Source organism: Calonectris borealis, chromosome Z (genome assembly GCF_964195595.1).
Source record: "Calonectris borealis chromosome Z, bCalBor7.hap1.2, whole genome shotgun sequence".
Classification (NCBI taxonomy): domain Eukaryota; kingdom Metazoa; phylum Chordata; class Aves; order Procellariiformes; family Procellariidae; genus Calonectris; species Calonectris borealis.
Genome location: NC_134352.1, coordinates 16,895,074 through 16,908,280, shown reverse-complemented (window position 1 = coordinate 16,908,280; position 13,207 = coordinate 16,895,074). Strand labels below are relative to the sequence as shown.

The window sequence follows — 13,207 nt, the reverse complement described above, 5'->3', positions numbered from 1 at the left end:
CGCCCCGTGGTAGGTGACGGCGGGCGTGGCCCGCCCGCCCCCGAGGAACGGGGGCCGCCGGGGCCCGGGGCAGCCTGGCTCGGCCGTGGCTCGGACTTCGGGTCGCCAGGAGGGGAGCAGCTCTCCCGCAGAGCTCGTCCCCTCCGCCGCGCTGGCGACCGCACTTGTCAGCGCCGCATGCGGGAGGCCGCCGAGCGCTGCCTGAAGAGTCCTCCGTCAGGACGCGCGTCCCGTCCCCCGAGGTGGCTGCACCCCACCTTGAAGCGCCTGGCGAACTGGAGGGCAGGAGCCAAGACCGAGCCAACCAAGAGCAAGCAGGAAAACCTGCTTCGTGTCTCACCAGCTGCAGATACGGCACTGCCAAAACCAGCTACGTTTTCCTTCACTCTCCCCAAGCTGTGCCAGGGGCTGTTAACAATAAATGCACGTTCCAGCTTACAGGAGCAAAGGCTTAAAACTTCTCTCCTTCCAGAGATTTAAACCAGTTTCACCTCAGTCAGTACTCAACGTGTGCTCATGCATGCTCAAGCTCGTCTGTAAAGTCAATGCTGTGTTTTCTCACAGTAAATTTTATTCTTGAGGCTAGTTTAAGCAGCAATTTTAAATCATTTTAGTAACGCAGCAATTTCAAGATCTACTTACATCTGCAACTCATTGATTTCAAGCCTGCAGCTCCTCTAAAGAACACAGTAACAGTCAGTTACGTACACCAACGAAATCTGCAACTCGACAGGCATCTTTTTCTACAGTGCAGACTTACCTCTGCATATTGTATTGCTTATAATATGCATTTTTTACATTATAAGTTTTATTTATATTTACATTATTATATTACATACTTATATCGCATTTCTCCACAATTCTATCTATTCTTTGTGTTCTTGGTAACTTCTTAGAAATCAACTGATTATCAAGCGTAACCATTTCAGATTAGACAGTATTTCATGCAACATTTTATTGTAAAAATAATTTAAGATGAGATTTACAGTTCAGACCTCTGTAAGGTTAAGCACATTTTACAAGTGTGTTCCATTCTGAATGAAGCTGTACTTCAAGAATTAAGACAAGAAAATCTGGTCTAACTGTAGATTCAGAAATTCATTGTTACTGGAACCATTAAGTGAAACCAACAAATGCAGCAAAAGCTGGAGTAAAGCTATTGCTTGGTACTTCTACTCATATGCATGCAGAAGAGTGTAGTCAGTTTTGAAATACCATTCCAGACAACTAAGCCTATGCTAACCAGAAAATACTCTAAACTAATGCTAGTTGAACAACTCTGCAAGACAAACGTTTAATCATTTAATGGCCAGACACTTGTATGAATGATCTTCTGGGCCCTTCTGCTTCATTGGTGCACTCTATCTTCTCCATATAGGCAGCTCATTTTGCTCCTGCCTGCAGAGACTTCCTTTCATTAGCCGCTTTTTGTTTTTGCTGCATAATTTCAGAGTCTCTGTGAAGAAAAAAAAATTGGATTTCAGATACTGCCTCACTGTTTTTCTTAGTAGAGTCTCCTCCAGCTTTAGCAACCCCCATTTCAAGAAGGGAAAAAGATCAGTATAAAACTTGTCAGTCAGCCATGAGCACAGTTTCTATTATCCTTTTTTATTTTATCCTATTATCCCATGAGGCAGACGAGTTACTTGATTAGTAAACCTTATATGATTCTTTTAGTTTTAGAAGTAAAGGACACAATGGACCAAACACCTTCAAGAAAGTATTACACAATCTTCTCCTGTTTGTACCAGGCAAAAAGCTGCTCAAAAGAAAATAAAGCTTTACAGGTCTTACTAAAAGTAAATCTGTTCCACAGCAGATAAAGTAAAACCTACATCCACGGTTTATGCTCCGGCATGTGAATGGACTGTAAATCAAGGCAAAGTACTTAAATGCTGTTTCAACAAAGACTGGATTCTTTCTGACCCATTTTCTCCTCCCATTTTGCCCAACGATTTCACTCAACTGTACTAGATCTTACCTCTGTTTTCTCTGAGAAGCAGACAAGCTATCCTCTTTCCTTTTCCCTTTGTGGATCTCCTGAGTCTTTTTCAGGTTCTTTTGGCGGGCAAGTTCACGCTGGTTCCCACCTGTAAGATAATATACAGTTTATACAGGTACTACCACTTTTTATACACACTTTGCCTTTGCAGAAGTCTGTTATAAAGGTGGTAAGTTTTGGCTCAATCTGTAGAGTTAGTATGACAGTATCTTTTGTAGTTGGCAATATCTTCCATCACAGTCTCCCCCTCCAGTGCACAATGGGAGGCATGAAAGCCTGTTAGTTCTCACATTTACATTGCTACAGGTCCTGTCCAAGAGATCACCAAAATCCATTCCAACATTCCTTCCAGAAATGCGATGCAGTTTCCCATAAAAGACTGAAAGCAGACCATCCCATCAATAGCCCAGCCAAAATGACAACAGTAACTCAACCGAAGAGGAGCCATCCTCTCTATCTCAAACAGGTTCCAGCATCCAATAGAGCTTACAAATCAATTTTAGACTGAAGAACAGCATTAAAATAAGGGCAGCCTGAGAGAGTTTATAAACTTCCTCAAACTCTTCCCAAGCCTATTTAAGAAATCAAAAAGCAAATGGCAGTAAGTATTTGGAATCCAGAAACATCCACCTGTTCAGTCGTACAAAATCACTGACGGATTCCATCATATCCCATGGCCAAGCACCATGAACTTTTAAAGTCTTGCTCATACTTAGCAATAGCACTTAAGGCCCTTACATGTATGTGTAGAAAGAATACACTTCTGCAGATGCCACTTAGAAGATGACCAGTATAGTTAATGCATATGGGAACTCTGGCTTTATTTTCTACTGGATAAAGTCCCCAAAACTACTTAACACAGGATTCATAATGTATTATTGGGCACTCATACCCCAGAAGCTCACCTAACGCTATCAAAGGCTAAAGTTGCCTTACTCTGGGAACCATGAAAGCAAAGAACACATAACACACAAGCAGCTGTATGTAGATTTAATTCATTTTTGCTCCAAGGCAGCTGCTGTATATGCAGTATGGGGCTATGGCAGCTATGGAGCTTCAGCCTGAGATTTTGTTTACCTACCGTATACCACAGAGCCCCCTGCAAAAGAAGCGGGGCTGACAAAGCTGAAGTTAACACACAACCAAAACTCCAGTTCCTCATCAAGACACCTTGTTCAGAATAAAATGACTTATCACTTTCCCAAAACAGGTGCGTGCATATGTCCCTGCATAGGGTGGACAACCCTAATGCTGTTCACAGGCGAAAGTATTTTCATGCTATTGAAGGAATTAGCAAACAAGCATTCGGGAAGGTTCTTTCCATGCAGTATTGTGGGCTTCTGTTCACAGCTCTTTCCCGTGCATGATTTTTAGATTTCAATGTAAACCAACATCTGTATTTTAAGATCTTCCTCATTTTATGAGTTTCTCTATGTAGTGTTCCCTTAACTTGGCAACAAGGGCACAGTTATAGTTGTTCTACCTACTTTGCTTGTGATGGACTGTTAGTCCATTCAATTACACTCAAATACTATTAAAGAGGTGGCCTCAAAAGATTTTATTTGAAATCAAGCGCAGCACTTAAGCATGGCCTTAGCAAGTGCTTAGCCTCACTTTCACCAAAAGTGAGAAGAGTAACATTATATATATACATATAAAGACACAAAAACACATCACTGTTGCCAGTATAGAGGACACCTCTTCAGGGGACAGCCAGCTTTCCCCAGGGACTACCAACCCCCTGAACTGTTGGCAAGTTAGGCATGCAATCTTTTTGATCAGACAACATTCCTGAGGGTGTGACATCAAAACCAGCACAACACAACTGCTGCTCAGAGCAGATGCAACTCTCCATCTAAATACTCAGGGTCTTCCAGGCAACAGCCACAGCCATCACAATTACAAACTCTTCTGCATTAGCTGACAATCTTCCCTTAGTATCCACCTCCTTATGGCAGTTCTAGCCTGCTCTGCCCTGCCAGAGCTGGTTCCCTTGCCTGGTACTTCTTCTTGCACTGCTTCTTTTGGACTCAAAATGTTTCAGATACGCTAGATGTAATCACTTCTGCGATCACATTTTTCTATGCTCAAAAATGAAAGTTCCATCTCCCCATAATTTCTGTTGTGCCTCTTTTCAGTCTCTCTCCAGTCTTACCTATGCTGTCTTTCAATCTCAAAGACAGAGATCTCTCCAATCTTCAGGTGCCTGTAATTTCAGGTATATGGAAGCAGTTTAGAACTAGGTCAACTTTGAAGAGCAACCTATTGATATTATCCACAGCTTTGTACTCACCCCATTTCTGAGCTGATAAAGGTACCTGCCATGTCAAGAAGTAGACAAGAGCAAGCCTGCAGAAGCAGGGGTTCTGTGCATTCTTCACACCAGCATGTGTACGGTCCGGCGAGAGGTGCCAGAAGCCCAAATGAAAAGAGCGTATTATGACTGCTGCTTCCTGAGGGCTGCCCCTGCCTTGGAAGATACTATTTCATCTGTGATAGGACATCAAGTACTACCTTTTGAAAAAGCTGAGAAAACTCCCGCTCCATCCTCCTCACTAGCATTCAGTGAGATCCTGTCCCCAAAGTCCATGTAGAAGAAGGGCCACTGTTCGTTCAGAAACTGAAGTAAAACAGCTATCTATCCTTGGCAGTACTGGTGTTGATTAGAACTTGATGACTCATGAGCAGATGATACATTCCAGGCTATAAATGGTCCTTGAGTTTTGTGGTGCTCAGGAGGCCTGAATATCACACGAACAAGTTAGCAGCAATGAAACAGCTCTTCTGTGGTGCTTAAAGAAATGACGTACCTTCTTTTACCATGAAGAAAAAGAGGCAGGAAGTCAAAACACACTGCTATAGTCAGAATTCATAGAGCAGTTATCCTCTACCCTTAACCTTATACACTTCCTTCCTTTCCAAGCAAACATTGTGCAGGGTGTCTGCAGAGTTATTCCATACACATGGTAAGACTGTAAACTTAAGAACCAAACTGAATGGCATCACTGAAAACCTTGGCTGCCACTTCTGCACAGCAAAGCAGAGTAGGTAGAAAATAAAGCAACACAGTTTGCACACAAGGCATACAGAGCCAAACAACTATTTGAAAAGAAACTTACTTGTACCATCCCTGCCTCCAAGTAAACACTGCCAAGGGCTGTTTGGCCCCAGTACTTCACCTGGGATGCTGAATGAGTATCCCTAGCTCCAAGGAAGACTGTGCAGTTTTCTACACTCTGTAACATCAGCCTAAATCTTCCATGAAGTGTGGTCCAGTCCTGACAGAAGACAATTCAGCTTCCTGTAACATGAAATTCAAGCATGAACTGCCACATAAAAGCCAGTACACAATTCCTGCTTACGCCTCTGCTCAAGCATCCCCATCCTTGCCTGCCTCTGCAAGACATATGCCTTAGTTCAACCTGTCCATGCTCTTCCAACTCCAAGATCCAGCTATTCTTGAAGAGAAAGATAAGCAAAAGACCTCTCTAGTGCTGGAACAAGCAGTAATCATCTCTACTGTAAGAAAAAAGAGAATGCAGTAAGGTTTGGCTACTGAGGTCATCATGGAGTTCCTTCTGAGCAGCAAAAGGTCTAATCACATGTCAGAACTTAAAGCAGAAGAAAAGTGCCTGCCACCATGTCCCAAAAATAAAATGCAAAAGTAAATAGAGCAGTTTGATGCAAGCACAAAGCAATAATAGAAGACAAGTGACAAAAATCCTCTCCAATTCATTTAGTCATCACCATCTTCACAAGTTTATTCAGTTTTCAGGTATCCTGAAATTTGGCAATGCAACAAGTACCATGAATTTATGAGCTCAGAGGCACAGTAAGTAGTTGTTAGTAAGCAATCCATTCTTATTCTATTTTACTATATGTCCACTTGAAATCACAGGGTCTAGTCCAGGTCTGATTGACAACAAAGCGCTGAACTCTGGAAATATGTACTAAAGCTAAGACTAGACTGTATGGTAGCACACCACAACTTCTACACCTCTAGTATTTCAGATACTGTATTAAACTAGGTCATCCTAAAATGAAATGTTATGATTCTGCTATGCTCAGGTGTGGAATGGTGTACCTCTCTTCAGCCTTAAGCTATGTTTATTTTAGCATCATGCTGAACAGGGAAAAAAAGCATTGACAAAAGCCATAAACCTGCCTCTGCCTCACATGCAAGGTCTGATCTGTGCAAACTGTTTATCATTCAGGTCTTCACCTGCATTTCCAGCAGTACCGTGGCTTCAAAGGTATTTTTAAGCATGAACATAAAAGCACCTCCTCGGTTAAAAACCGGCAGTTTCTGTATTGCCAAGTACAGTACACAGAAGCCAAAACAGCAACCCACCAGTTAGGTGAGCCAGAGCATTCTAGGTTTGGTTCATAGTTCTCCGCCATTTTAGAGTAGATATACCAACGTTACTTTTGAATAAGGTGATGATTAGCAACTCCTGTTGCTCTTTCAACGACAGCCTTAACAACCACCATTTAAGCAACGCAGTATTCGGCAGTGCTGTAAAAGCCCTTTACGTACAGACTGGATGGTAGCCAGGACTGCAACTGAGTGTTACTGTTGTTCTAGCAGACCACCACCCGCCCGCCCCCCAGCACAGCTACGCCAGGGGACGGGGCGAGGATGTTTTTGCTCCAAGCCCAGGACGGCGGCAGGATGTGGCAAGTCTCAGCCCCAGCGGCCCACGCACTCGCCGCGGCATTCCGCCACAGTCACGCCAAGTCCACAAGGATCAAGACCCGACAGCGGCACCACACCGCGGCCGACCGCCGCCCCCGGACCGACTGCCGGGCTGCCCTCGGCGTCGCGCCCAGGCTGCTTCGCCGCTGGCCTGGAGCCGGCCGGCCCGCCGCCGTTCTGGTGGAGCGGCCGAAGGCCCCCCGCCCGCTCCGCTCCCCGACAGGGCCCCAGAGCAGCCCCGCCTTGAGGCCTGCCGGCACTCACGGGTCATCGCGAGACGCTCAGGCCGCGCAGCACCACTAGCGCCAGCCGCCGCTCCGCTCCGCCTGCCAGAACCTTCTGCCTCCCCGCCCCCCGCTGACGCCCCTTATAAAGCCTCACCGGCCCTCAACGTCACTGCGGCGCGCGGGAGGCCGTACACCACCTCCATCAGCGCGCTGCCGCCGCGCGGCTGGGAGGGCGTGGCCGGCGGCGGCCGTTGCGGCGCGAGGGCGCCTCCCGCCTTATCCTTCCCGCCCTCCCTTCGGCCGCCCCGTGGGCGCGGGGTGCAGGGCGGCTCCCGGGGGCAGCGGCGCGCCGGCCGGTCAGTCCGGCCGCCGGTGCTCGCCTGTAAACGCGGAAGGGGTGCTGCGCGTGACGGGCTTCGCACTCCGAGGGCACCGGTGTGCTGCTCCCGGCCGAGCCCCCCCCCAGGGGAACCAACCGCGGGAACCTCCCGTCTTGGCTTAAAATTGGGCATCGCGGGCGAAACCTGCGCCCGGGAAGCTGTTTACGGTGTCTGAATTAAGGGAAAAGCGGCTTTTGGGCTGCCAAGGTACTGCAGACGCTCTCGGTGCCGCACTCGGGCTCGCTGCCCAGCCCCCCGCACGGGCCCCACCGCGCCGCCTCCGCCACCTTCCCCCGCTCCGCGCGGGGCGGGGCGGGCAGTACCTCCTCTCGCCCCTCCTCTTCCTGCCGCCGCGCGCTGATGACGTTCCAGGGCGCGCCGGGCGCGGAGGCGGGTGGCATGACGTGAGGCAACCGAGCTCGCGGCGTTACCGGGCCGCGCGCCGCTGACGCCGAGCTCGCGGGCGAGCGCGTGCGTCACTCTGCCGAGCGCCCGGAGCGAGCCGCCGGCGCCATGTTCCGCCGGGCCCGCCTCAACGTGCGGCCCAACGTGCGGCCCGCGGGCAGGGGCGCCGGCGGCGCGGCGGACCCGGAGCCTCAGGCTGCCAGAGCAGAGGCTGCGGCGGGAGCGGCGACCGAGCCCCCGCCGGCCGCGCGGCGGGCCGAGAGGTGAGTCCCACCGAGGCGGGGAGGCGGCTGGACCGTGCCGCCGGGCTCCCCTGGCGGCGTCTTGCCTGGGCCGCCGTCACCGCCCGGCTGTGGATCCCCGGGGGTGGGACGGGCCTGGGGAAGTGGGGGGACCCGACGCCGCCGCCCTTCGGAAGCCCCGGGGATGTAGCGGTGGCAGGCTCTCCAGCAACGCTTGTTGTCACAGTCTGTCGCCTCCTGGGTGTCCCTGCTCTGGTTTGGAGTTGTCTCGTCTTGAAGAACTCCCGAAATAGAGGTGCTGCACTGCTCTCCGGTCGGTGCCTAGTGACAGTTGTGTATGTGGTCATCGGACAGTGACCTCTCGGTGTTTGACGCATTTGCAACCTGAGCAAAACCTGCATTTCTTTATTGCGGTTGCAGTGCAGGTGCTTGAAATAATATATAAGTTAAGACTGCAAGGGAGGGGCCTAGTGTGGTCTGATACTCGTTTTTTCTGGCACCGCAGCAGCAAGGAGCTCCAGTTTGCTGTGTACAGCAAAAATTCTTTGCGATCCATAACTGAATGACTTTGATTTTGCATTCTTACAGCACTTCCTGTTTTATATTCACTTCTTCAGACATTAGTGAGGGAGAACTTTCTGGCTCTTTGCTTTTTGATTGTTTAATTTTTTAAGTGCTTTGCATTGCAATGGAAATGCATGGTGAGGTTGGTCCTAGGACCAGTCCTTCAGGACCTCTGTGTTGTGGGTTAACCCCGGCTGGCCACTAAGCCCCACACAGCTGCTTGCTTGATCACACCCCCTCCCTCAGCCCCCCGCTGCTGGTGGGATGGGCAGAGAATCAGAAGGACAAAAGTGCAAAAACTCAAGGGTTGAAATAAAGGCAGTTTAATAGGTAAAGCAAAAGCTGCGCACGTAAGCAAAGCAAAATCGGGAATTCATTCACTACTTCCCATTGGCAGGCAAGTGTTCAGCCATCTCCAGGAAATGTAGCGGTTACTTGGGAAGACAAATGCCATAGTTCCAAATGTCTTCCTTTCTTCCTTCTTCCTCCAACTTTTACTGCTGAGCACGACACCAAGTGGTGCGGGCTATCCCTGTGGTCAGCTGGAGTCAGCTGTCCCGGCTGCGTCCCCTCCTAGCTTCTTGAGCACCCCCAGCCTGCTCACTGTCGGGGCAGAGTGAGAAAAGGCCTTGAAGCTGTGTAAGCACTACTCAGCAATAGCTGAAACGTGGGTGTGCTGTCTACGCTGTTTTGGTCACAAACCTGAAATATAGCACCATATGAGCTACTGTGAAGAAAATTAACTGTATCCCTGCCAAAAGCAGTACAGACCAGTTCTTCAGGATGTTTCCCCCGTCTGATAATTCCTCTTCAAAACCTTCTCAGTTCTTTTAACTAGTTGGTTTTGCATCTTGCATGAATACCTCTATTCTTTTAGTTGAAACTTGTCCTTTATGACATAATACAAGGTCTTCTTACAGTATTCTGTTTCCTGTGACTAGAAATTCAGGTATCAGGCTGATTGGCATGACACGTCTTTGGTAAACCCATGCTGCCTTTTATTCAGCTTGCATCTTCCAGCTTTTATACTTAAACTTGTTTTGCAATGTGCTATAAGGATATTTTTCTTTCAAATTTTATTTATAAAATTTATGTGTCACAGAGATCAGCTTTCTGGATCTTTTGTTATCCAGAACTTTCTTCTTAAATGAAGATACAGTTTTTCAATTATGTGGTACTGTTGCTGATTCAGCATATTTATTAAAGATTTTTGTGTTTGTAATTTAATGGGTGCTTCAGCGTAATCTAATTGTAAGTTTCAAAACTAGACACAAATGCTGTTCTGAAAGGGAGAATATTCTAAGGAATCTATTCATGTGGCTTGAAAAATAGACCTTTGCCATATAAGTAACAGGGTCATAAAATATTTTCCTCAATAAACGCAGAAAATATCCAAGTGAACAAATCCACAAAACCACATCCTGCTGTTTTAAGGAAAAAGTAGAGCAGTTGTAAGAAATTTAAGACTGTGATGGAAGTTGTTCACATTGAGTGTAGCGTACAAACCTCTTCAGTTTGCCAATGCAGTGAAATGTGTGGGATGTGGCTAGGAAAGAGCTTCTTTGGAGAAGAACATGTTTGGAAAATGGTGCACTTGCTAGAAGGGACACGTGGACCACTGGAGTGCTGTGGTGGGTTCCACAGCTCAGCTGGAGGGAGAAGGTGGTATCCAACACAAAACTGCTGGGAGACTCTCAGGGGAAGTTTTAGTCCTGGGAACAAGTAGAAAAGGCACAGGTGAGAGCTGCTCCCTTCTTGTCCCCATTTGGTCACCCTAAATTCCACTGAATAGCTGGTTCTTAAAGTTTTTGGTTGCTTTTGAAGGTGTATAGCGACCAAATAGGAGAGAGCAGGCCTAGGGATTTATTTCAGTGTAGGCAGTATTAGCTTCTTGGAGTCCTGTCTCTCTAGATGATGCATTTTAAAGATTGGCCTCCTGGGTGTCTCTGAAGATTCAGAAAGAGTGGATTTGAGGGAAATCACATGATTTGATTTCCTGAGTGCAGTAATTAATGACATACAGCACAATGTGTTTGTTGTGTGGTCTGCAAGAAAAGCAAAGGCAAATGTGAAAATATCTTGCATATTTATTCTTCCAACCTAAGGCATTTCTTCATAGCTGCTCAAACCTGCACCTGTAGTGTCAGTTACTTTTCTTTGTTTTGTTTTCTAAATGCTGAGTGGGTTTTGTTGATTATCAGGGAATGAAAATTCTCTGAGCATAAGATTTTTTTTGTTGTTTTTAAATACAGTTTCTGCTAAATTGTATTTAACTGTTCAGAAATCTGGTGTGGCATTCTGATTTAAAACTCCACAAAACACAGGTGGTATGGAGAAGATGAAAGAAGAATTACTTTCCACTGTCTCTTACTTACAAAAACCAGAGGATGTTGAATGAAACTCGCAAGGATCTCATTCAAAACACACAGACAGACACCATGTAGTAAGGCTGCTGAACTCTTTGCTGAGGGGTGTTCTAAAAATGTATATGAACTCATGTGGGACAGGTTGATTCTGAAAAGTCTGCTGGGGCTGCATCATCTGCAGCATTTGCCTGCTTCACAGATGGTAGCTGGAGAGAATTTGGAAAAGTTTCACTGTGTGTTTATGCTTTTCTTGTATTCCTTCAAAGGCACTGGCTTCTGACTAATTTTGAAGATGGCTAAGTGAACCATGGGTGTGGTTGTCCTTATGTACAGAAACAAGGCATAGTTCCAATGTAAAATTAAAAAAACTCTTTATGACTCAGTTGCAGTTCTGCTGCAGTCTCACTGTGAACAACAGCCAAGGAACCAAACACTGGAGGAGTCTGCAGATGTAGGAAGGTCATAATGGTTGGCGATTTTGCTTGCACTTTGAAAATTATTTCTGAGTAAGGGATGGAAAAAATGCTTACACAGAAAGCTTTCCAGGAAAGCTAAAAGTTGTTGCCTCTAAAAGGCTACTTTTGATATATTAAGTGTGAGCAGTAGATTAACAGCAGCCGGTTTCACTGCTGAGGTTTTTTTCAAATTCGCAGTTTACATATCCTCTACTTGCAAATGTTTAAGAGGAATGTTCAGACTGATTGTAATAAAAATCATCAAACTACTTGTTGCATGTAGCTTTATGAAAATGTTTTTAATGTCACCTGTGTTATGTGGCTTATTTTTTAAAAAGCTTTATTGTATTATGATGTTTGGTATTCTCAGCTGAAAGTAGAGAGCCTCCTAAAAAAGGAGGGGCTGGGGAAGGAACATGTGAGTTTAGCACTGCTGGTCAAGTAGCTTGTAACAGTAACATTAAATAATAGTAATTAATATTAGAAAATAATATACCAGTTCTTATAGCGGATTAGTTTATGAGGAAGTACCAGCTACAGGTTGGTTCTAGTGTGGCTTCTTGTATATAACTGTATTTTTCTGTAGTTTATACTGATTGGCGCATAAACATATCTTGAAAATAAGAGTTACAAATCTGTCACTGTAAAGTATTTCAGAATACTCTCTTAAATTTTCCAGCGATGACAAGGCTGATAGCTCAACTGATGCTGGAGAAGCTAGTAAACCTGCAGAGATGCCTACACAGAGAAGAAAACGGATCTCCACCATGCCCAATCTTGTCAAACCCAGAGCTGGACCTTCATCTGCTCAGCGTTCTGCATCAAAACCGCAGAGGCGAGCATCACAGGCTCCTGATGGCAGTGCTTCACTTCAGAAGGATTCCTCTCCATCAGAGAAGAGTAATGTTGAAAGCACCTTGAAGTCCCCCATGCTGCCTGAAAAGAAAACACCTGTGCCACAAGTGCCACAGTTTTCCCCACTAAAAAAATCGGTGAACAAAGAGCAAACTATAGGTGTAGCTGCACAAAAAAATGATGATACTTTGCAGAAGAATGTACCCTCCCCACTCAAGGAGAGACCAACACAAGAAAGATCAGGAACACAAGAGGAAAAGCTACCTATGAAACCTGTTCCTGTAAAAGAGAAACGAACGTGTTCTGATCGTGAAAGGATCCTCAAAGCTCGGAAGTTAAGAGAAATGCTTAAAGAAGAGCTGAAGAAAGAGCGGATGGTAGGCCTCTGTGTTGAGCACTGCTGATCTGTGAAGGGCAAAGACATATGATTCACCTAACATACATTATCTCTTTGCAGTAGCGTTTTCTGATGATCAGCTGCTTTACTGCTCATAGTCTGTGGTATCTCATAACGCTGTATGGGTTTCGTCTGTTAATATGCAGTAGTAGCACTGTGTTCCCTCATAATCCAGATTTCATGAGAAATTGTGTATCTTTTCATTTGATTAGACCCACAAGGCTTTTTGACATAAGACCTACTATTATATTATGGTCAACATTCCAATTTTAAAAGTTTCACAGTTGGTAATACAATGGGGAAGTGTGCTATAAAAAGCTTGAGATTTGGAGTTTCTCATATCTTTTCAACTTGATTGTTGACCGAGTTCTGTGATTTTGAATAACTTTTCACTTTTTACTTGTGCCAAGTATTGAATTTCTCTGAAAGCGTAAGTCACTCACGGGTCTGTGGCATCCTCTCTGACAAAGGGACACTTTTAAGATAAACTTCTTTCAGTTATTGGGAGTGGGGGCGGGGAGGGAAACAACGAAATTGCCCGAATGGGATACTTTGTAAGCAAAGGAAAGTACTAATTTGTGAAATATAAAGTACTTTCAGGGTGAAATTAAGTTGTTT

The 13,207-nt window shown here is 45.9% G+C and overlaps 2 protein-coding genes across 16 annotated transcripts in view; one reads left to right on the top strand and one right to left on the bottom strand.

The window, feature by feature from the left end:
• Positions 1-940: 940 nt before the first annotated feature.
• On the bottom strand, positions 941-7,452 carry SERF1B (small EDRK-rich factor 1B). Of its 3 annotated transcripts, XM_075137986.1 has the most exons (5): positions 6,963-7,068; positions 5,122-5,303; positions 4,517-4,743; positions 1,982-2,090; positions 941-1,456 (listed from the first exon to the last, which is right to left on the bottom strand). In XM_075137986.1, exons 3-5 carry the CDS (start codon positions 4,590-4,592, stop codon positions 1,384-1,386), a joined length of 258 nt encoding a protein of 85 aa, XP_074994087.1. In that variant the 5' UTR covers positions 4,593-4,743; positions 5,122-5,303; positions 6,963-7,068; the 3' UTR covers positions 941-1,383. The 3 variants fall into 3 exon arrangements, with proteins under 3 accessions (XP_074994087.1, XP_074994086.1, XP_074994088.1); XM_075137985.1 differs by lacking the exons at positions 4,517-4,743; positions 5,122-5,303; positions 6,963-7,068 and adding an exon at positions 7,080-7,452; XM_075137987.1 differs by lacking the exons at positions 4,517-4,743; positions 5,122-5,303 and having other exon boundaries at positions 6,963-7,171.
• Positions 7,453-7,694: 242 nt separating this feature from the next.
• BDP1 (BDP1 general transcription factor IIIB subunit) overlaps positions 7,695-13,207 on the top strand; it is a 59,660-nt gene continuing 54,147 nt past the window's right edge. For 10 of the 13 annotated variants that reach the window (XM_075137980.1, XM_075137979.1, XM_075137968.1 and 7 more), the window contains exons 1-2: positions 7,695-7,973; positions 12,017-12,569. In XM_075137980.1, the coding sequence (XP_074994081.1) occupies positions 7,819-7,973; positions 12,017-12,569 (708 nt within the window). In that variant the 5' untranslated portion in view covers positions 7,695-7,818. Of the gene's footprint in view, positions 7,974-8,405; positions 9,156-9,176; positions 11,351-12,016; positions 12,570-13,207 lie in introns of those variants that run through there. The other 3 variants (XM_075137977.1, XM_075137975.1, XM_075137973.1) reach the window with 3 other exon arrangements.

Bases quoted from the DNA above. Each gene is read 5' to 3' on its own strand.
- SERF1B (XM_075137985.1), bottom strand. From the start codon at position 7,437: ATGCCCAATTTTAAGCCAAGACGGGAGGTTCCCGCGGTTGGTTCCCCT. The intron at 2,091-7,079 runs GTGAGGCTTTAT...ATTATCTTACAG, and splicing joins CGCAGTGACGTTGAGGGCCG to GTGGGAACCAGCGTGAACTT. The intron at 1,457-1,981 runs GTAAGATCTAGT...TTTTCTTCACAG, and splicing joins GCTTCTCAGAGAAAACAGAG to AGACTCTGAAATTATGCAGC.